General features: G+C 48.6%; 2 protein-coding genes across 2 annotated transcripts; one reads left to right on the forward strand and one right to left on the reverse strand.

The window, feature by feature from the left end:
- On the forward strand, positions 2,183 to 9,750 carry AKIP1 (A-kinase interacting protein 1). The gene is made up of 6 exons (XM_018059508.1): positions 2,183 to 2,261; positions 2,475 to 2,702; positions 3,176 to 3,256; positions 5,570 to 5,674; positions 7,547 to 7,618; positions 9,318 to 9,750. Exons 2-6 carry the CDS (start codon positions 2,481 to 2,483, stop codon positions 9,459 to 9,461), a joined length of 624 nt encoding a protein of 207 aa, XP_017914997.1. The 5' UTR covers positions 2,183 to 2,261; positions 2,475 to 2,480; the 3' UTR covers positions 9,462 to 9,750.
- On the reverse strand, positions 10,417 to 18,784 carry C15H11orf16 (chromosome 15 C11orf16 homolog). Its single transcript, XM_018059510.1, has 5 exons — positions 18,339 to 18,784; positions 16,884 to 17,040; positions 14,763 to 14,997; positions 13,472 to 14,131; positions 10,417 to 10,784 (listed from the first exon to the last, which is right to left on the reverse strand). The coding sequence occupies exons 1-5, from the start codon at positions 18,503 to 18,505 to the stop codon at positions 10,480 to 10,482; spliced, it is 1,524 nt and encodes a 507-aa protein (XP_017914999.1). The 5' UTR covers positions 18,506 to 18,784; the 3' UTR covers positions 10,417 to 10,479.

The raw sequence follows: 22,053 nt of genomic DNA on the forward strand, positions 1-22,053 counted from the left end.
CCTCAAACTCACAGTCTATGGCAATTGGTACTGTTGCTGTTCTCTAGTATAGAGATGAGGAAAAGTGAAGCTCAAAGAAGTTATCAATAATTTGTTTGCCCCGAATCACACATCAAGAAAGTGGCAGAGTCTGAATTCAAGTTCAGCTCTACAGACTGGATATTCAAGACCCTGTGCATATAACCACTATGTTCTAAAAGGGGTTGCTGATAAACACTTACTGAGATAAAGTTTCAGAAAATTCCTGCAATGAAAACTATCCCAAGGATAATGAAGATTTCCATTCAATTTCATTCTGGAAGAGGAAACCAGGAAATGAACAAAAGGGCAGATGGGGGTTGTAGTAAAAGTCTCACACACACCTGGTAACTCAGAACTGCTAAACTAGCCATCTGCCGGAGGATGCTCAGCACTGCTTAGCTCAGCACTGAGAATGTCCTCCTGTCTCTTTAATTGGTCCTTCCTCAGAGGCAGCAATTTGCTGCGCGCCAGGGTGGTGTAGCCAAGTTATTAATTAGCAATGAGACCTTGTATCTCCTACCAGATAACCAGCAGTGTGGAGTGGAAGGTAAGGATGCATAGCTCCTTACTTAAACGTGTCTGGGCGGGGAGGTATTCTTGGAAGGTGAATTCCCATGCCTAGAAACGGCCTTCAAAAAGGTGTGAGTTGGGGGCAGCTAAGCCTGCAATGCAGACCTGGGTTCGATCCCTGGGTCAGGAAGATCCCCTGGAGAAGGAAATGGCAACCCTCTCCAGTACTCTTGCCTAGAAAATCCCCATGGACAGAGAAGCCTGGTAGACTATAGTCCATAGGATCGCAAAGAGTCAGACACGACTGAGCGACTTCACTTCACAAGCCTGGGAGCCAGCCACCACTATGGAGCCCACGTGCCCTACAGCCCAAGCTCTGCAACAAAGAGAAGCCACCGCAATAAGAAGCCCCCATAGGCAACAAAGAGTAGCCCCCACTGGCCACAACTAGAGAAAAGCTCGTGCATAGCCACAAAGACCCAGTGAAGCCAAAAATAAATAAATAATTTTTAAAGAGGAGAAAATGGTGTGTGTGTACTTCTCACCGGAGGAGTGAGGAAGCTACCACGAGGGGATTCAGTTCAGTTCAGTCGCTTAGTCGTGTCTGACTATTTGCGACCCCATGAATCGCAGCATGCCAGGCCTCCCTGTCCATCACCAACTCCCAGAGTTCACTCAGATTTATGTCCATCGAGTCAGTGATGCCATCCAGCCATCTCATCCTCTATCGTCCCCTTCTCCTCCTGCCCCCAATCCCTCCCAGCATCAGAGTCTTTTCCAATGAGTCAACTCTTTGCATGAGGTGGCCAAAGTACTGGAGTTTCAGCTTTAGCATCATTCCTTCCATGAGGGGATTACCAGACCCTAAACACAATGCATGGCATGCTGGAGTCCCTGGGTCACAAAGACCTGGACACAACTTGGCGACTGAACACCACACAGTGCAGGTGCCCCTGGCCCTGTGGGCCACCATCCCAGAGCCCACAGCCTGCTGGACTCCCTTCTCCAAATGCCACTGTGGAACCTGCACTGTTTGGCTTATCCTGGTCATCTCCTCAGCTAAATGAGGTTTCAGAGTAGCGATATCCCAAAATAAAGACACGGCATTACTAGGTGCCTGGAGGCAACGCATCTTATTCCCCACAATTTATTAGCCCAACAAGGGACCACTTCGCTTTACATCACGTTCCCCGCTAGAACGTATTTGGCTCAGACGGTAAAGTCTGCCTGCAATGCAGGAGACTTAGGTTCGATCCCTGAGTCAGGAAGATCCCCTGGAGAAGGAAATGGCAACTAATCCAGTATTCTTGCCTAGAAAATCCCATGAAAGGAGGAGCATGGCGGTCTACAGCCCATGGGATCGCAAAGAGTGGGACACGACACAGCGACTAACACTTTCCCCGCGTTAAGCGGTGGAGACAGTTTCTAAGGGCCAGGTCCTGACACATAGGCTCCTGCAACAAGGAGGACGGACAGCTTCCGCCACTGGTCCCCCTGACTGGCCCGCCGCCAGACCCCGCCCCCTGCATTCAGGCAGTTAACTGGACAACCGGCTCGCAGAGGCGGCAAGGCGGTCGCAAGAAGGCATGTGGGTCGCAGGCTGCACAGTCCACCGCACCGGCCACGCCCCTCACCACCACCCGGCCAATGGCCTGCTGCGCCGGCGCAGGGTGTTCCAGAACCAGTCCGCCCTCGCCGACTGAGCGCATGCGCCTTGAGAAGGGGACTGGGTGAGGGCTCTCTAACGAGGGGAGGGGGCCACGGAAATGGACGGACTGAGAGCGCACGCCCTAGGCCCTGACAGGGCGCCGGCTAGAGAGCGCATTGGGCGAGCCGGGGGCAGTGGTCGCCAGGGAGGTCGAGGCTCTGAGTCCGACCCCGAAATGGAGTGGGGTCCGGCGCTCCGCTGACTCGCCCGTGTTTGTGTGTATGTTCCCTCGCAGGGCGACATGGAGAACTGTCTGGTGGCCGCGGCGCTGAACGGGGTGGACCGACGTTCCCTGCAGCGTTCGGCTAGGCTGGGTCAGGAAGTGCTGGAGCGGGCCAAGAGGAGGGCGGTGGACTGGCCTTCGGTGGAGCTTCCCAAAGGCAGCGTGGGGATCGTTTCCCGGGTGCGGCACTATGGAGAAAGAGGGCCGGCAGCCAGCCCCCAGCGCCTTCTCCCAGGAAAGGTGAGGAGGGCCTCTGCTGTGGACCAGCCCATTCATTCACTCATCAGCGGCTTGCTGAGAACCAGGGCACGCCACACACTGGGACCCGAGGGATCCTGTGCTTGGCGGAAGCTGCTGTGTGTCAGGACAGCGAACCGGAAAGTCTTGAAAACTTGACATTTGACAGATTCTTACTGGGTAGCTTTAGGATACCGCTAGGTACCGCTAGTCCTCGGCCCTGACTGGTTACTTTTTAACGCAATTCTTAGAGGCTATCATCTGATACTTGAGGAAACCCAACAAACCTTTGTCCTGGAAAAATTGCATGGATGTGTATTCCTTTTAGAGTTGGAATTCTTTCTCAATAAGATCATTTTACTAATTTAAACTTGCAGAGGGCTTTCAAAAAGTAAAAAGGAAGGTATTTCCAAAATGACCTCCTTCTCCAGTAGGGAATACAGATCTCACCTGTGATTTGCCGTTTATTCAAATAGAGAGAAGACAGACACCCGACCCTCAGTGCTTCCTTCAGAACAATGGCTGAATACATGAACTACACTTCAAGTCAGTGTGGGGTAAGTTGGTGTAAGCCAAAGCATGCCCCTGATCTGCCTGCTGATGGATCTCAAAGTGCATTTTTGTGGAATTTAGGAAGAATCTGCACACCATCTGTTCACCCGGTCCTGCCTTCGTGGGCAGGTTGTAATTAGCCAAGGATTTACAACAGGTGATAAATCCAGGTTACAGTTCATTCAACAAATATAGACCGCCTAATGGCAACCCACTCCAGTACTCTTGCCTGGAGAATCCCAGGGATGGCAGAGCCTGGTGGGCTGCCGTCTATGGGGTCACACAGAGTTGGACACGACTGAAGTGACTTAGCAGTAGCAGCAGCTTTAGCTGTTAGGAGATTACAGCAGTGAACAAGGCAGAAAAGTTCTGCCCTCAGTATTGTTTTTAGATGGGAGGTGGGTGCTTATTTGCTGAATTCCAAAGTAAGACCAAACATAAGGAGTTTTTAAAACTTTGAACTAAACTAAAAAAATTTTTAAGTCTGTAGAATCACTCTAAACTGGAACTGAGTCTGTTTTCAAAGCAAAAATTGAAACAAAATCCCTCCACTGGATTTTAATCTCTTTTCCAAGTCCCTGATAATGTAGTTTTTAAATACATCCCTTTGGGTCCATATCACCTGTTTGTCCATATCACAAAGCTGATTTTGTGGCACAGATGCAATGCCCTCATCAGAGGTAGTGTGGCTTAATGACAGGGGCAGCCTCCCAGGAATCAGACCTGTATTCTGCACTTCCTGACCCTAATGCCTTAGGCCAGTTAGTTTCTCTCAGCCTTACCTTCCCCATGGTAAATTAACAATGTTCAAGTCCTTGCCAGCCCTTTTAGTCTGTTTCTTCAGTTTCCACTGAGAGATGAACACCAGGAAATTGCTATAAACTGTAGCACAGAGGACCTACGTGAGATTTTTGGTCCCATTCATTAAAATGGGTGAACAAAGGTTTTAAAGATACTCTTCTCAAAAGCATACACTAAGGTCATCTTTAAGTACTTTAAGGGAATGTTGAAGGTGGACCAGCCAACATTGAAGAAAATCACCTGTGTGGAAGGTACTCTGTGTCTTTTAGGACTTAAAACAGACACTGTGGTCTTGTCCAGCCTAACATTTTATGATTCTTATGTGGGTGTAAGGGTGCTGGTCTCTATTGGCAAAAGGAAGAAAATGCCTCATTTCTGTCCTGCTTTTCAATTTCATAATGAATATTAAAATTTTTAAAAAACCCTCTAATGTTTCTACATCTTTTACAAAATCCTTATGACTCCAAGAATAGGATTCCAACCAACGAGATATAGTTCAGAGAGTATTTTTATGTTCTTATTCTGTGAAATGGTTTTAGAAAAATCCATAACTTTGGCTCTACTATAAAGTGATGAAGTTAAACACTTTGGTTCATGGTTCAGTAAAAGGAATAATATTTGTCTTTGGTTTGAGGTTTAGCAAATTGGTATTCTTCACTTTGGTTTTCAGTTCATGCTTGAGTTCAAGTCTCCATTAAAGAATGGAGCCTCAGAACTCCTTGGCTCTCTAGAGATAGAATTAAGAACAGTGTTCTGAGTTCATTTTCAGAATTTTGAAGCAGCCTCTAAGTTACATCATTAGCTTCATGTCCTGACGTGCTTTTCCCAGCTTCTCATTCTTTTGGTCTCTTGACTTAAACATTGTCCCTACCCTTTGTTCCAAACAGGCAAGCTTATGATGTCCTCGACATTAGTAACTATCAAGGGCAAGTCTAAGGTTAACCTGGAGAGGGAGGAAGGAAGTAGACAAGAAAAAAACTGTTTTCTGATCCTTTGGATGATTTTGCCTAAATCAGAGACTTTTCCCTCCCCTCCTCCACATGGGGAGAACGGCTGCTTAGCGGTTGTATTTCCTGTTGTATTTCTAAATTGCCAGGAGATGCACCTCTCTCTTTTCTTGTCCTTGTCTGAGACTTAGTAAACATGGACCTGTTTGTCAGAACTTGTCATGAATAGAGATAAAAGGGCTTGTGCATTGATATCAGAGTGAGGATGTTGTGAAAACTATTTAACCTGGCAGAGAGCCTGGTCCTACCTAGCTTGAGTTGCCAGAGTTCTTGCCCTGCAGAGGCAGCAGATGGCAGCAAAGTAATGCCAACTGCAGTTTCCTTCTCTGCAACCACTTTACGATGGCTAAGATTTGTTACATGACTTTGGAGGTTTCTTGGGAGGGCAGGTAATTTACCTGTGCTCTCTTGCCTCTCTTCTTAACCATAATTTGCCCAAGTAACAGGGTGTTTTTTGAAAATCTGACCAGACTCTTGGGTTACCCAATGTCTTCCACGTTACTTCTCTAGAAATATTACTCATCTGCACCAGAAGAAGGAGGGGCAACCCACGTCTACCGCTATCACAGAGGGACATCGGAGCTGCACCTGTGCTCTGATGCGGGGAGTGGTCGGGTATGTATCCTCAGCTGTGCTGTGCCCTCGGCCTCCCAAACTGGGAGGCCCTACATCCTGGGGCTTCTGCTGGATTATGTTATTGGGTGGCTGGGTGACTCTACAGCATTTTATGGAAATGTTTCTCCTCGGAGAAGTTACAGCAATGAACATGAAATAGGAGTTTTTCATACCAAGATCGATGCCACTGTAGGATCTTCAGTGACAATCCTGGGCCAAGGGATTCTTGAGCAGGCTTAACAAAAAGCGCTTCAAATATCCCCTTCTACATCTAGGGATATGAAAGAGACTTTTAATCATCATGTATTTTACTCTAAAGTAGTGATAAGTATCATGTCTTTGGTAATTTTAAAAAAGGAAGTTCAAGGAGGGGGTCTCTTTTAACAACATCCTTTTCCTAAAGATAACAGTTACAGGCTTCTCACTATGAATTCCCTGTCTTAGCACATGTCACTCTGGGAAGTCTAAGACTACTTTTTTAACTAATTCAACAGGAGTCCTTTGTTATTGTTTCTGGGAAGAGCAGGTTTTTCTTGTTTTTCAGCTCCCCTACTGCTGCTGCTACTGCTAAGTCACTTCAGTCCTGTCCGACTCTGTGCGACCCCACAGACGGCAGCCCACCAGGCTCCCCATCTCTGGGATTCTCCAGGCAAGAACACTGGAGTGGGTTGCCATTTCCTTCTCCAGTGCATGAAAGTGAAAAGGGAAAGGGAAGTCGCTCAGTCATATCTGACTCTTAGCGACCCCATGGACTGCAGCCTACCAGGCTCCTTCGTTCATAGGATTTTCCAGGCAAGAGTACTGGAGTGGGGTGCCATTGCCTTCTCCTCAGCTCCCCTAGTTGTACTCAAACGTAGCAAACTTAAGTCTAGAGTCTAATCCACGGTTGGATTCCTGACTTCCTTGTTTTGAGAAGGGACAAGAGGGTGGCCACAGGGATGTGAGCAAGGACTGGCTGCGTGCCAGAAGTCCCTCCCGTTTCCCTGGCCTGGGGTGCAAGTGGCAAGCACCAAGGCCTAGATCCAGGGCTCCCATTTCTGGCCCGACCCAGGCCCCCTTAAAAGCACCTGACCCTAAGGGGGCTTACACATGGGCAGGAGTCATTTATATCCCTCCCCTCCCTTCCTACCTAGAGCAGGAAATTGCAACCCACTCCAGTACTCTTGCCTGGAAAATCCCATGGATGGCGGAGCCTGGTAGGCTACAATCCATGGGGTTGCAAAGAGTTGGACACGACTGAGTGACTTTACTTTCATGCATTGGAGAAGGAAATGGCAACCCACTCCAGTCTTCTTGCCTGGAGAATCCCAGGGACGGAGGAGCCTGGTGGGCTGCTGTCTATGGGGTCGCACAGAGACGGATACGACTGAAGCGACTTAGCAGCAGCAGCAGCCTCCCTTCCTATAAAACGTAAGTTAATAACTCTAAGAGAAATTGACTTTCTCAGTTCAGCCTCTTCCTGTCTAATACTCCCACTGCTGGGAGAAGCACAGAAGAGAATTCTGTTTTCTGAAAGCCTGTTAAACGTCAATCACTTTTGCACTTAAAATCTTTCCTACAGTCGAGTATCCCCAGGTTATAGACTGGAAATCAAGACTTAAGAGATATTAATCTGTCCCTCTCAATAAGTGGCAGGTGTAGGATTCAAACTCAGATCTGCCTTTTCCAAAGCCCATGTAAGGATAAAAGGTAATGATGGTAATCATGTGACTAAAAGTACTTCACAGAAATCACTAAAAGCCTTAAGATCTTAGTGGCAACTTGGGAAACAGTGACAGCACAATTGTTAGTTCCTCATTAAATAGGAAAGAATTTCTGCCATCTAGAGGTCAAAGTTTGGGCCCTCATCAGTGTTTCTACTTCTCTCTTCAGAGAAAAGACTCAGGCCTTAGTGTTGGAGGCATGCATCAACCGTCAGAGTGTGTGCTGAAGGCACCCCAGTCTGTGAGTACAGAACTTCTAGGGCACCGGGCTTCCCCACCACTGCTGTCCATGAGTCAGCTGACCGGGTTATAACAGGGTTCTTTGTGTTGGATCTATATTATTTTTAAGTTGGGATATTTTTACCTTGGGGGAAAGTGTGCAGCATTTTAGTTCACTGTAAAATTATATTTTCTTGGTATCCTCCCTTCCCTTGAAATTTCAGAGATAGCGTTTGTGCCTCAACTCATAGTTGCGGTCAGAAAGAATGCAGAGCATTTGTAACTCCATTCCTACAGCTCAGCTGGGCCCTGCTAGAATGTCACCATCTGTTTAAGCAGCGGGAGGGGCCTGGCCTCCTGCTCATGAAGTGAAAATCATGGCTCAAATTCTGAAAGATACACATTCAGCTAGATCGGGTTCCAAAACATTTAAAGGAGTTTGTTCCTATTTTCCACAAATGTTTCTGTGTGAAAACATATAGTGATGAGTTTTTCAGGATAAAATACTCATTTGTTCATGAACCTAGGGGATCTTCTGGAACTTGGAAGGGCTGAATTCTGAGGAGTGGAACCCCTGTATGTTGCAGTAATAGTTTAATTTTTGTTGGTCTACAGTATACTCCTAGCCTGGATTCAGAATATACTAGACTTAGTAGCAACTAAGACTATTCTGTTTCTAGTGCAAGTTGTTAGGCTTAGATGCCTCCACCACTGGCTGGATTTTGAAAAATCCGTCATAAGTTGAAAATACTATAAATCAAAAGTGTACTTAATATCCCTAAGCTGCTGCAAGTCATAGTTTCGCCTCGCCTGCCTTCAACAAGCACAGAACACTTATATACCCTGCAGTTGGGTAAAATCATCTAACACAAAACCTACTTTATAGTTAAGTTTTGAATAATTCATGTAATTTATCAAATGCTGCACTGAAAGTGAAAAGGAGACTGGTTGTATGGGTACAGAATGGTTATAAGTGTATCAGTTGTTTACTCTCCTGATTGCACAGCTGACTGGGAGATTGCTCACTGCTGCTGCAGCATCACACTAGTCTGCAAAAAGATCAAAACTGGAAGTACAGTTTCTGCTGAATGCATATCACATTCACATTATGGTAAAAAAAAAAAGAAACACACACACACACACCATGAATCAGACTGTTGTAAGTCAAGGACCATCTGTGTGGGAGAACCAGCCCTCCAAGGGAGGACATTAACCAGCCAGCTGACTTGCTGCATGACAAAATGGAATCTGTTCATAGTCTCAGCTTTAGGAGAAATGTTTCATCCTAATAATGAATTTAGCAAAGCACACCTAAAAGGAATGCTTTGCATCATCCTGCAGTGCCTTGCCATTATTGCTGGTCTGTGCTAACAGGTGCCACTGCCCACTTTTGAGCCCCAAAGCAATGGTCATTAGGCTTTCCCTCCACCTGATTCTTACCTTTGTACTCCAGCCAGTGTGTCCTTTCATGATTCTTCATGTTCCTGCAACAACTCAGCATTTTCACATACATTCTTGTGAGCTAAGTTTAGAAATAAGGAGACAAGCATAAAGAGGGTGAGACTGGCCTGAATGGCAGTTCTGTTACGTGGCCAAGCCAGGTGTAGGAAGCAGAACCTCTGTCTCCCACGTTAGTGCCTCTCACTGCACCACGCACAAGGTGCTCTGACAGCAACAGGACATGAAACCTCTAAACGGGTAATATCTGCTTTTCCTTCCAGGCTGAGAACATCTCTAAGGACCTCTACATAGAAGTATATCCAGGGACCTATTCTGTCACTGTGGGTGCAGATGACTTGACCAAAAAGACTCACGTGGTAGCAGTTGATTCCGGACAAAGTGTGGACTTGGTCTTCCCCATATGATGTTGACCATCACAGGCATCACATCACCTTTTTCTAAGTATCAAGAAGAATAAAGCCACTGTATATTCTTAATATGTACACATTAATCCTGCCTTTAGTGCTGACTGTAGAGGGTCAGCCTTCCTAGGAACTGGAGAGTGTCTCTTTCAGTGCCTATTTTAACTTGAAAGTCCCTTCACCCTCTTCTGCGTGAAAGTAATAATGTCATGATGCTGTCTGATTAGTTTTTACAGCTTGCTTTCCAAGCAAAGGTTAATTATGATAATAAAGGGAGAGATTTGGAAATGAAGAAAATTCCTTTTTATTGGCATTAAGAAGGGAAACAAAACATCACTCCTGTACAATTGAGGCTTTATGAAAGGATAACAGAGAGGCTGTGGACACGTTTGCCCAAAGCAGGCCAACCATGGTCTGTAGCTTCTGTGGAAGAGGCATCCTCAAGCAGGTCTCACCCGGCCCCTGGTAGGGAGCCCTGGGCTCCTGACTCCTGTGCTCCTCAGGACAGGTGAATATTACTGGACTGTCATCTGCGGCCCTCACTGCGCCATTTCCATTGAAGAGTGCCTTGTCAGCCACTCTGTAGCTCCTCCTCAGGTTACCACCTCTAGTCTTTAGCTTCCTACAAGAGAAAAAAAAAACAACACTGACAGTCTTATGCTGACTTTAAAAATCAGAAACTTTTAATCCTTAAAATTATGAAGTCACTGCTGTGTCCTAAGTGTCTTTAAGCTAGCACACCAACAGTATTGTTGCATCTCAGTTTAACTGCCTAGGACTTCACCTCGTTTTGAATGTATAAGTTTTGCCTCAGAAAAAAGGCCAGTATTTTATATGATGAAAACAAAGTTTTAAGTAGAGCTATCTTAGCATTCCTAGTGAGGAGCAGACTCATGGAAAGAAGGCCTAGTAAAGCAGACCTATACACTCCATCACCAGGTAGAGGGGTCACTTAAACAGGGATCCTCGCACCCCCAAGAAGCCAGTGATGAAATCTGTGGGTTCTGCAAGCCTTCTGAAGTCATATGCAAGACTGTGGGTGTGACTCCAAGAGATCAGAGAACCCTGGAGGGAGCCCTTCAGAAGCGCCCCTGCAGCCATTCTGCTCTACCTTGATCCTGGGGCTTCTAGTCTCGGGGTTCTGGCCTCCTGACGTGCAGCAGTGCCCTGGCTCAGGTTCCTGTTCGGCTTCTTTGGGCAGGATCTGCAGCAGCTTCGTGCCAGTGACGTCCAGGGCCAGCTCCCTGGGACTCCCCGCTGCAGCAGGTTTCTCTCTCTGTTGTCTGTTGCTCTTCTCATCTTTCTGGGTGCTGCACAGTCTTATTCCTGAACCCAGAGTTCAGTTAGTTGAATATGCTACCATTTTGATGGGGTTAGTGTTGATGACTTGGGTAGGACTAAATCAGGGATCACAGAATCCCTTAACTCCCTGAACCCGGTTTCAGTCATAAGCAAGGGAGGAGAGCAGCCTGCCTGCTGGCAGGAATCCTGCCTCCAGGTTTGTTAGGTTAGGATCAGACAGTAACCTCTCAGCCTGAAACTAAAAGGAGCCAAAAGTGTGGCAGGCGGGGGACCCATACAAGAGGATCCTTAGGGGGCAGGGCCTCAGACCAGACTGGCAAGCATCAGTTCTTGGTGGCACTCAAGCACAATTAGGAGAAGCAAAGCAGCACATTTTCTTAAAAGGGAACAAGATCTGGAGGGGAGAGAAGAAAACTGGTGTTTGCCATGGTTTCCAGCCCAGCACACATGTCCTTTTACACGCTTCATCTCACTGGTTAGTGAGGCACAGCGTCTGTCTGGGACAAGGGCTGGTGACGGGCCCTTTCTCCACACCCCATCCAGGCTTGTTCTCCATAGCTTTGAGTGCAGGTGTGGAACTTGGCAGAGGGCAGGCTCACTGATTATCATGGTGCCACTCCAACTTTGCCTGGAGCATAACAAATGGTCCAATAACCTAGAGGAAAGCGAGGCCAGGTACCTAAAGATACTCTATTTCTCTTTATGGCCAATTATTAGAATTTATTTGGGGATGCAGGGTACTTTAGAGAGGATCTGTTTAAATATGGTAATGGGGAGAGAGGCTGAGCGTAGGTGTAGCTGGTTGGGTGGCAGAGGTAAGAGCAGTGTACACTGGGGCCAGGAAAGATTGGTCTGGACTCAGCTGGGTTTGGAACAGTCTGGATAGAATGCCATGGAGCAGGCCATGGGAATGCAGGCCTGGAGCCAGGGCAGGTCTGCGCACCATGGCCCTCTGGTTACCCCACTGGCCTGCCTCTCCATGAGGCAGGGCCTCATCCTATCTCAGTTGCTCCCCAGAGGCTACTCACTGTTGGATAGATACAGCTTTTCTTTCCCTAGTCTGTGTTGAAGCAGGAGGCAGTAGAAGGTACGGAGAATTTAACTTGAAAACTCTGGATTTGGGCAGTATTTATATTATCACTTGGAGGGCACACCTGTGGAAACCTGTTTCCAAGCACTTCTGCCAAGGCCTTTCACTGCGAGGAAAGACATCCAGGAAGCTCTCCCTGCCCCATCTTGACATTTTCTATACAAAGTGTCCTCTTAGAGAGTGGAGGAAAAGCTCCACTGGTCATAGCTAGATTCCTGTCCCTCTAGTTATTCCCTCTCAGACATGGGGGAAAAATCCCACACCTTGAAAACTAAGGAAGGAACCATCATATAAAATACAACAGCAGCTGGGACGTCTCTGGTGGTCCAGTGGGTAAGAATCCACCTTGCAATGCAGGGGATCCGGGTTCAATCCCTGGTTGGGGAACTAAGATCCCACATGCTGCAGGGCGCCCATGTACTGCAGCTAGAGAGTCCATGTGCTGCACCAGGAAAGAGCCTACATGACCCAACCCTGGGTGCCACAACAAAGACCCAACGCAGCCAAACAAAAATCAGGAACTAATATGTCTATCCCTGCTCACTCCAAAGGCCAGGGACCCAGAGGAGTCACCAAGAAAGTTTCTCACTGCAGAAACAATTTCTCAGCTTCCTGGAACAGAGGACTAATAAAGTCCTTATGCCTGGAGCAAGACTGAAATCCCTGTGGGTTGAGAGGTCCTGACTAAGCAGATATCCTGGAAATAGGGCAATGGCTTCAAATGGGGACTCACAGTGAGTCCCAGAGTGGGCAGTGTCTACAGATCCTTACACCCTTAGCAGTGGTATTCTTTAACCCTCAGTATCTCTGCCCCAGGTTGAATGCTCATTTAGTTCACTGAAGGTTGAATTAGTCATCCCAGGGCCCCAAGAATCTAGTCTAGGGCTGGCTAGGGCAAGCCATCTCCTTCATAAAGCTCTGCCAGCTGCCTTAGGCATCTGCTCTTTCGGCCACATTGGGAATTTAGATCGCATGGCATGAGGCATTATCAGTGATACAGTACCCTAAGCCTACGAGGGCATGTCACATGGGTGTTTGCTGGGGTAGAGAAGTTCAGGGGTGGCTGCAGATTGCCGACAGGGACACTGCCTCCCCTCTCCATGGCAGACCAAGATGATTAAGGCTGTGCCTGGTTCTTCCCACTCTGACTTCCTCAGGGGCTCATATGAAGAGCAGGGTCTGATGACCAATGTTTAAAGACGTTTCTGAGTTCTCAGGGCCTTGAAGACTCTAATCAACACGTGGAGGCATTCTGACTGCACATGTAGAGAAAAATCACAGCCTCGAAGGAAAGTGAAGGAGGGGAGGGTAGAAACGGACAATGGCAGTGTCCTGCCAGTAGACTAGTGAAGAAAGAAAGGACAGTTGTCAAATAGGGATGCAAAGCTTAGCACCAAGATCAGCCCATCCTTTCTTGTTAGGTTTCCATTTACTCAATAAAGCCCACTACTTCCCTCTTATCACAGCCCCCCTTCAACATGACCACACCCCCCAGTGTTACTTCCAGTTCCATCACAGCACACACGTGTATCAGATTCCTGAGAGACCACCCCCACCGAAGGAGGGCGTTGCAGAGGGGAAGGGAGCAGGGGCCTCGGCCCCACCCTAGGAAAAGGCCTACCTGGCTTCCCTGGGTGCGGCTCGGGCCCGTTTCTCCTCCAGTACCTCCACTCGGGCTGGCAGAGGCCACCCTGCTTCCTCGGAGACTTCTCGAGAAGGATGGGGTCCGTGTTGACTGTGCTGTTCACCAGCAGTCTCTGAGGGGGGCCCATCTCCAGCTCATTCTCCAAATCCTCGTCTTCAGAAGAGGAGGAGGAGGCGGAGGAGGAAACAGCCACGGGAGCCTGCACTGCCGCTTCTTCCTCCTCAGGACTCTCCAGGGGCAAAAGCTGGGCTGTGGGCTTCAGCTCCGCTTCTGGAGCTTCTCTGGCTGCGACCCCTGAGGTCCTGATTAGAGGCCACCAAGTGGGTCCAGCCAGGGGGCAGCAGCAGAGGCAGCCCTGGACCAGCAGCTGGCAGCCGGTGTGTGGGTAGCAGGGAGCACACAGGAACGGAGGGCTCAAAGGAAGCCCGCTGGTGGCAAAGCCAGCGACCGGCCCCTCCACAGAGCAGCAAGGGGCCCAGAGGAGGGGCCTGGGGTGCTCCCTGGCGTAAGGCTTATGCAGCCCGTCCACAGCCTTCTTCCAGACAGCTGCGGGCACCCACTGGACCCCTCTGAGAGGCACTGGAGCTGTCCTGCCATTCCAGAAGTGAACAGTAATTTCTTCTTCTTTCGGGGATGCTATGTAACAGAGAAGGGCAACATTTTGTTACAACCGCCTCTTCTACATCAAGGGTAAAGGTTCTCCTCTCCCCAGAAGCAAAGCCTCAGCATGGCCCCTCAGTTTTGCCTGCTGTCTCACGCACACCTGTCCCTGTAAAGCCTGCCAGGGACGCTCCTCACCTGCCCCATGTTTACCTCCCCGTCCTGTGCCTCCATATCTCAGTTTTCTCGTCAAAACCAAAATCCCTCCTCAGGTGGGGGGAGAGGAGGAGAAGCCTCCACTGTGGTTTTCTGAATTACAAGGATGCTGCCTGGCTGGCCCCACACAAGGGGATACTGTATCCATGCCCGGATGACTGGTGGGGGACCGAGCACAGGTGTGACCTCTGGATAACCTCACCACACCATAGGTCAGGTAACCAACACAGACATGGTAGCCTTGGGTGATTTTGCCCTAATAAAAAATATTCTATAATCGGAAAAATATGATTTGTCTATCTGCGGTCACCCTCGGGATGAAGCTGCAAGTGAAAGGGTAAGGATTTCCTCAAGCCCCTAAGACCCCTAAGCTGTAGAGACACCCGCTTTGCTCTTTCCTCAGCCTGATCACCAGCCTTGCTCCTGGGGAGCCCCAGAGCAGCTCCCTTACCTCTCTGGGGGTCTCTCGCCTCCAAGCCCAAGAGTACAGTGCCAGGGCCATAGCGCTGTTGGTCAGGGCCCCAGGGTGCCAGCACCTTGTCCCCAGGTCGCAGTGAGTATTCCATGGTTGGTGAGAACTGAATGACATCTTCCTCTAAGACCACGCGCTGCCGCTGGGCTGGCAGCTCTGGGCCTGCGGCAAGGGGAGCCTCAAATTCCACCAGCAGGAACCCCTGCCTCTCCAGCTGTGGAAAGGAAAACATTCAGAATAATACCTGGCCTTAGGAAGTACTACAGGGAGCCTCACGGTCCCCTACAACGCCCAGAGCCAGGCTGAGGGTCTCCCTTCCACACAGCAGGGGCCAGCTAGGAAAGGGGCCAGGCCAGGTGCTGCTGGAGCCCATTACGGCAGGGACAGGCCGGCTGTGAGGCAGAGGCTCTCCCTCTGCTTCCTGCTGTGGCAACTCTTGTTTATCACTTCCTGCCTTTCCCTTCCCGTGCGCTTTCTTTTCCTGGTTTTCTTTTCTCCTATCTTTATTTTTGGTCTGCAATTCACAGGAGTAAACTGGGTCCTCTCCATCTTTCCCAAAGCACCCCTCTTCTCCCAGCCCTCCCAGGAAGTGTTGTCCCCGTGTCCTGGACCAGCCAGGGGTGGGGTATCAATCACAGGCCGTGTCAGGCAAGGACATCTGTGGCTGCTCCCAGGGCAGCCCTGAGTACTGCCTGCATGTCCATGATGGGAAGCGGGGCCCAGGAAGGAATGAGCCGCCTGACAGGGAGGGCAGGAGGAATACTGAGCTAATCAAAAGAACAAGCTGTTTGGAGAACTCAGTATGATTTTTGAAGAGTGATAAAGTCTGGTTACAAATTAACTTTTATCTAGTCACTAGACAGAATCTGGAGAAGGCAATGGCACCCACTCCAGTACTCTTGCCTGGAAAATCCCATGGGAGGAGCTTGGTAGGTCACTAAGAGTCGGACACGACTGAGAGGCTTCACTTTCCCTTTTCACTTTCATGCATTGGAGAAGGAAATGGCAACCCACTCTAGTGTTCTTGCCTGGAGAATCCCAGACATGGGGGAGCCTGGTGGGCTGCCGTCTATGGGGTTGCACAGAGTCAGACACGACTGAAGCGACTTAGCAGCAGCAGTAGCAGTAGCAGTAGCAGACAGAATCTATATTTGAGCAAACTCCTGCTGATATTTCATTTGAAATCACATATTAGTTACTGGAAAACGACAAAATGACTTTTGATTGGAAATTCTGTAACATATATATTTTTTAATAAATCACACTAGTTTTCCCTCTATGGACCCACATTCACAAAGTCTGACTCCGAAAAGAAAGAGTAAAATCCCAATGAAGCAAGCAGTCACCAAAGTAAAGCCCAGGCCCGGCCCCAGCACATAGGCACTGTGCCCCCACGCGGAAGGACACAGGCGCACATGAGGTATACACGGAGTGGCTCCTCTTTCCCTTAGGCTGGTGCTCGTAACTCCACACACCGAATCTTCCTGAACAAAGTGCTTTTACTGTACATTTTCTTCACTGTTACGGGTTGAATTATGTCCCCCCAAAATTCATGCTGATGTCCTAGCCCCTAGGACCTCAAAATGTGTCACACTTAAAGTCTTAATGACTTAAGACAAAGTCACACTGAGGATGACTGAGTACAGTGGGCCCCTAATCCATGACTGGTGTCCTTATAAAAAGGGGAAATTTGAACGCAGACATGAGCCCAGGGAGAATAGCAAGTGAAGATGAAGACCAAGTGCGGGGGGATGCTTCTACAAGCCAAGGGACATCAAAGACTGCCAGCAAACACCAGAAGCTGGGAGAGGTGCACGGAACAGATCCTCCCCCAGCGCCCTCAGAATCACCACCCCTGCCCACACCTGATTCTCCCCAGAACTGAAAGAATCAATTTCTATTGTTAAAGCCACTCAGTTTGTGCCACTTTGTTATGTAGCCCTAGCAAACTGATGCGTTCACTGACATTACATTTTCACTTCCACATCCTGGCCATGGAAGATCTGTGCTTATTTAAGACACTGAACAGCTGAGGCATATCAGGTATGACAGGGCCACCCAGAGGAGCATATGGGGAGACATGGGGACTGAGGGACTTGCCTCTGGAGCAGCCTTTATCTGAGCCCTGTAATAAAAGCCATCTGGTTCCTTTCTTGCCAGGACCCATGTGTCAGCAGCCTCTCCAACTCTTCCCAGCCAACCAGGCCCCTGCCATGCTGGGTCAGCAATGTGGAGACACGGGTAGTAAGATGCGTATCTGGGGGAAAGCAAATGGAATTAGGGAAGTAGAGAAAAGCGAGCCCTAAAACCATCAAGAAACACATTTCAAAATTAGGTCTGAGCAGAACCATGGGGTGAATATGACAGTTAAGGCGATATGGAACAGAAGCCCGTGTAGAGTGGCAATCTGTGACTTCCGATAAGGTAAATTGTTGGAAGAGGAAGGAGAGGAGAGTGAAGGGAATCGCTGTTTAAGGCCTGGGAATTGTTTCAGTAATCAGAATGGGATTAGCCTTGATATATAATGGGATGGCCTGATTAACTGGTTCAGAGACTAGATAGCAGACCAGGGAAGTGTTCTTCCAGGACGGGAGATCCTGAGGCGGTGTGCGGGATTCCGGGATGAGGTGTGGAGGCTTGGATGGTGGTGACAAAGGAGCAAAACTGCAAGGAGGCTGAGCACCACGGAGTCGGGAGAGAGGAGGAAGTGTCTGAGCAGGAGAAGCACAGGGGCTGAGTAAGAGGCTGAGGGACAGGAAAAAGGAGAAGCTGGTTCTGGGAACTCTGGTAGACAAAACCAAGCCACAGGGAATTGTTGAGTCAGGTTTTGGTTTAAAAAAAAAAAAAAAGTGTTTATTTTGTGGTCAAGCCAGGATACAGGATTGTTTAAACTCCGGCTTTGAAGGGAAATGGTCCACATGGGTGAAACAAGAAAGGGGGCTGTAGGGTTCAGGCCTGGGCAGACTGACTTGAATAGCACGGGGCTTGCATGATTTGTATGTGCCTATTGGCTGAGGCTCCCTTCCCCTCTTGTATTCACACTGTAGACAGCTAACTCTGGGTACCATTCACAAAAAGCTAGGGCAGCTGAGGGAACCTGAGGAGGGATCTGGCGACCTCACCTAATTCCCTCATATAGTGCCAGGGCAAGTCGCAGAGAAGATCAGAGCCAGAAGTTTTATAACTGGTGATGCCTGCCTTCTCCCACACATGTCAACTCTGACATCAGCCCCTCTGCTACCAGGTGGGACAAAAGCCAGGTCAGCCCTTGTTGGTGGGGTTAGAGTTTATTTATATTTTGGCTGCACATGGAGGCATGCAGGATCCTAGTTCCCCAACCACGGATCGAACCTGTGTTCCCTGCAGTGGAATCCTGGAGTCCTAAACGCTGGACCTCCAGGCAGGTCTCTATGTATTTACTTATTTATTTATTGTGAGTACAATTGGGGGGATTATAACAACCCAAGGAACTCAACCCACACGGGTAAGGAACCCTTTTGTCTCCCACCATTTTGAGCCAAGAGCAGAGAGGAAAAAAGAAGCACAGATGGGTACCTGGTGAGGAGGCTGTGCCGGGTCAGCCAGGGTGCTCGGCAGGCGAGGGGGCAGGTGAAGGAGAGGTCCCAGGGAGGAGCAGTGCCGGCCCAGGCAGGGGCCTTCAGGGTCGTGGCCACGCTGCAGTATTTGGGCAGAGGCGTCCCAGGCCCCGCGGAGGAGTCCATAGACCTCGGCGAAAACACCTGAGAACCAGCGGCTCTATTACCCAGCAGAGGCCAACGGGCTGCGCTCAGCTCTGCGGTTTGCCGCCTCTCCGCGGCCCCACCCGCTCCCACCACGCGCAGGGTGTCCCCAGAATCATCACCTGCCCGGGAGACTCCGCTCAGGAAATAGGGGAGGGGTTGAAAGAGCAAGAGCTGTGACTTCAGAGAAACCCAGCTGGAAGTCCTTCACCGCCTGCTGGCTGCGTGCTCACTTCACCTGGGAGCGTCAGTTAACGCCCTGGAGATGATCTGTGGAAAGCACCTGGCATCTTTAAGTAGCTCAATCAATATACGTTAGTTTTTTTACGCCCCCCCCCACCCCCGCTTCCACCCCAGTTGTTGGGACTTTGGGGGTTTAAGATCATATTTTCTTTTACAAATCGCAGCCCTTGATGACAAACTGACCCCTAACCCAAGCCACAGACTTCCCTCCTAACCTGGTCACCTGGGGGACTAACTCGACCGAGCTGAGAACCCATGGCGGTGGCCTCCGAAGATGTGCTCAGAGGCGACAGCTGCCACCCAGGGCCTGAGATCACACTCGGCTGGCCCAGCCCAAATCGGCCCTGTTGGGTGTGCTCCTGCCCAAACCCACGGTTCTGACCCCAAGCGTACTTACCACAGCCCCAGCCAGACTCCTCCACCTCAGCCTCGGTCCCTTCCGACAGTTAGGAGTTCACGGCCTCAGCCCAACCGACTCCTGGTTGCCAAGCAGGTTGCCATGGATACAGCCAGCTGGGCCAGAGGGAGTGTACTGAGCATGTGCGGAGGGGTGACTGGGGCCTTGGGCAGCATGGGCAGGAAGAGAGGGTAGGGGGTTGGTTATTCACTGCCTTTCTGGAGAGTGGTGTTGACAGGTGGTGTTGAGGAGAAGGGCCAGTGTAGCATCACTTCCCAAAAGCTATGCTTCTCCACTGCTGAAAAAGTCAGTGGTGGTGGGAAGCCCTCCTGGATCTAGGAGAGTCTTGGGAGGGAGGGGGCTGACCCCACAGAGTCTCAAGGCTGTTGATCTGCCTTCCTCCTCTGTGGGCAGGAGGCTGGAGTGGAGCCACTGGTTGGCTTAAGGACTCTAAAATAGAATTTGTAGTTTAAAATGAAAGAACCAAAAGTGTGAGCATGTTTGTCTGAAGGAGACAGGACTGCTGAGAAGCAGGTGTGTGGTGATATCTTAGGGTGGTGGGAGTGGACAGTGGACCAAATGAACAGAAGTCCAGAGTCCGCTCTCATTTGCACATCCAGAGGATGGTATTCGAGGCATCTGACAGCCATTTTGCGGATCTGTGAGTGTCTCTACCACATCTAATTCCCCCTTCCACCAGTTCCTCTTTCTGTTGTGAGTCTGAGTGGTAGGGAGAGGCTGGCTGTACCCCTTGTTGCTGTGTGTCCATCAGCACATTCCATCCCCTGTCCTCTAAGGCATCGGCATGTACTGTGCCTCTCCAGTCAGCGTGAATCTCAAGACTTTTGTTAGAAATCTTGGTTATAGAATTTATGTTTCCTCCTATACATAAATAAGAAAGCTTATAGTTCTGGGAGCTCCTGACAGTCTTTCTGGGACACTGAAGGTATTCCCAGAGAGGATAGATCTAATGAACACAGATTTTTGGTGACAGTGTTGAGCCCTGCCTGAACCTGTACCCCTTGCCGTAGGAGTGCAAAGTCTTAACTTCTGGACCACCAGGGAAATCCTCCCTTTTTTGATTATACCAGTTTTTGTTAGATTTTTGTATTGCTCACGGCCAAAAGCATCCTAACTGATGTCTACCCTCACAGAGCTTAACTTTGCAGCCAGGAGAATGACTGTTGCCCAAAAGGCTGAGTGATTTGGTCCACAAAGTTTGAGTCTAAGAAAGACTAATTAGATCTCTGGCTATGAGAAAAGGATTCCTGAATAAGATAGGTGGGATTTCAGTGGTGAAAGGAAACGGGAGATTATTCCATCCCATCTTGGTAGGAAGCAAGAGCTAAGAGAGAAGTATGCATTTGCAACACATGATTTTCTTTTTGGAGTGGGGGAATGGAGTGTCATGGGAAAATCAATGGGAAGGGGCCAAACTGGTGGGAGCTTTGAAAATCAAGCAGATGAATGTCCAACAATGTCACAGTCAAAAGGAAGCTGTCATGAGGTTTGAGCAGTGGAGTGACATGAAATATTAGGTTGGCAAAAAAATTTGTTTGGTTTTTTTCTGTAGCATCATATGGAAAAAGTCAGACAAACTTTTTGGCCAACACAATACTTTAAGAAAGAGTATTAAAGTGAAAATAGAACCAGTTGAGGACAGAGCCTGAGAGGCCAGGGTGTTAACAGTGATCCAGACACAATGTGACAGAATGGAAATAGGAAAATATTACCACCAAATATTTCTTGACACCTACCTGATGTGAGCTCTTTTCTGGGTGCTGGAAATACAGGATTGACTAAGACTTGTCCTTATCTTCAAGGAGCTCACAGTCTACTGAAGACGGAGACAAGTGTGCAGGGGGAGTCAAAATAGCAGGATGCGAATGGCAAGGAAATATGTGTGCAAAATAAAGGAACAAGTAATGGCTGCGATGGAAAGACTTCATAAAAGAGGTGACAGTGGAAGTGAGTGTGGCAGTATGTTGGAAGCCCTGCCTGGGCTTGGTGACAGATGGGACCTGGGCGTTAAGGAAGACAGAGAGTTGAAGCTCATCATGGGAACAGAAATAGACATTTTGAAGGAAGACTCCAAGACAGGTGAGATCACTGTCCTTCCCACATTATCTGGCCAGAGAACCTGAAGCATGATGATGCTATGGACAAAAAAAGGATAATAATAATTTTTAAAAATAATGATTATGAAAACATTATGTGTCAGGTGCTGGTGATCCCCATAATAAACATATAGGGTAGTTGCTGTTACTCTTATTCTGTGGATGAAGAACTGAAATGACACAGAGAGAGGCAGCAAAGTCAGAATGAACACAGAGCAATATGACTGCAGAGCCTGCCTGCTTAGGCCCTGCACTAAGCTACCAGAGGATGTCTGCCTCATGCAGGACAAAGATGACTCTGAAATAATTTCAAATGACAACAAGGTTTTGTTAATTACTTTTGCTTTAGCTCCACAATACTTCCTCATCATGTTATGGGTAAGGTGTAAATTTCTTGCTAACCCCAAATAATAAAACCCACCAAATTTTGACAAATCAAGGAAGGTTCATTGGGCTGCTTAGCATGAAGCATCTGCAAAGGGCAGTAGAGGCATTGACTAGGCATTAATCGTGCTTTACATTACTTTCATGAGTTTCTCACACCTGAGACTCTGGCCAAGTGTGGGAGAAGGGCAAGTTGAGAGGCATAGAGAATTTTTAGGACTTCTGATTCCCTAATGTTCTTGAAAGAAATCACCAGAGCTTAAGAAGCCTTTTCTCAATCTACAAAATATAATGTTTAGTACATCTGAAATCCAAGCAAGACGTATCCAGCATCCGTCTGGATACGTCTAAATAGTTAGCATTTGAACTATTATCTGCCCATACAAAGA

Source organism: Capra hircus, chromosome 15, assembly GCF_001704415.2.
Source record: "Capra hircus breed San Clemente chromosome 15, ASM170441v1, whole genome shotgun sequence".
Classification (NCBI taxonomy): domain Eukaryota; kingdom Metazoa; phylum Chordata; class Mammalia; order Artiodactyla; family Bovidae; genus Capra; species Capra hircus.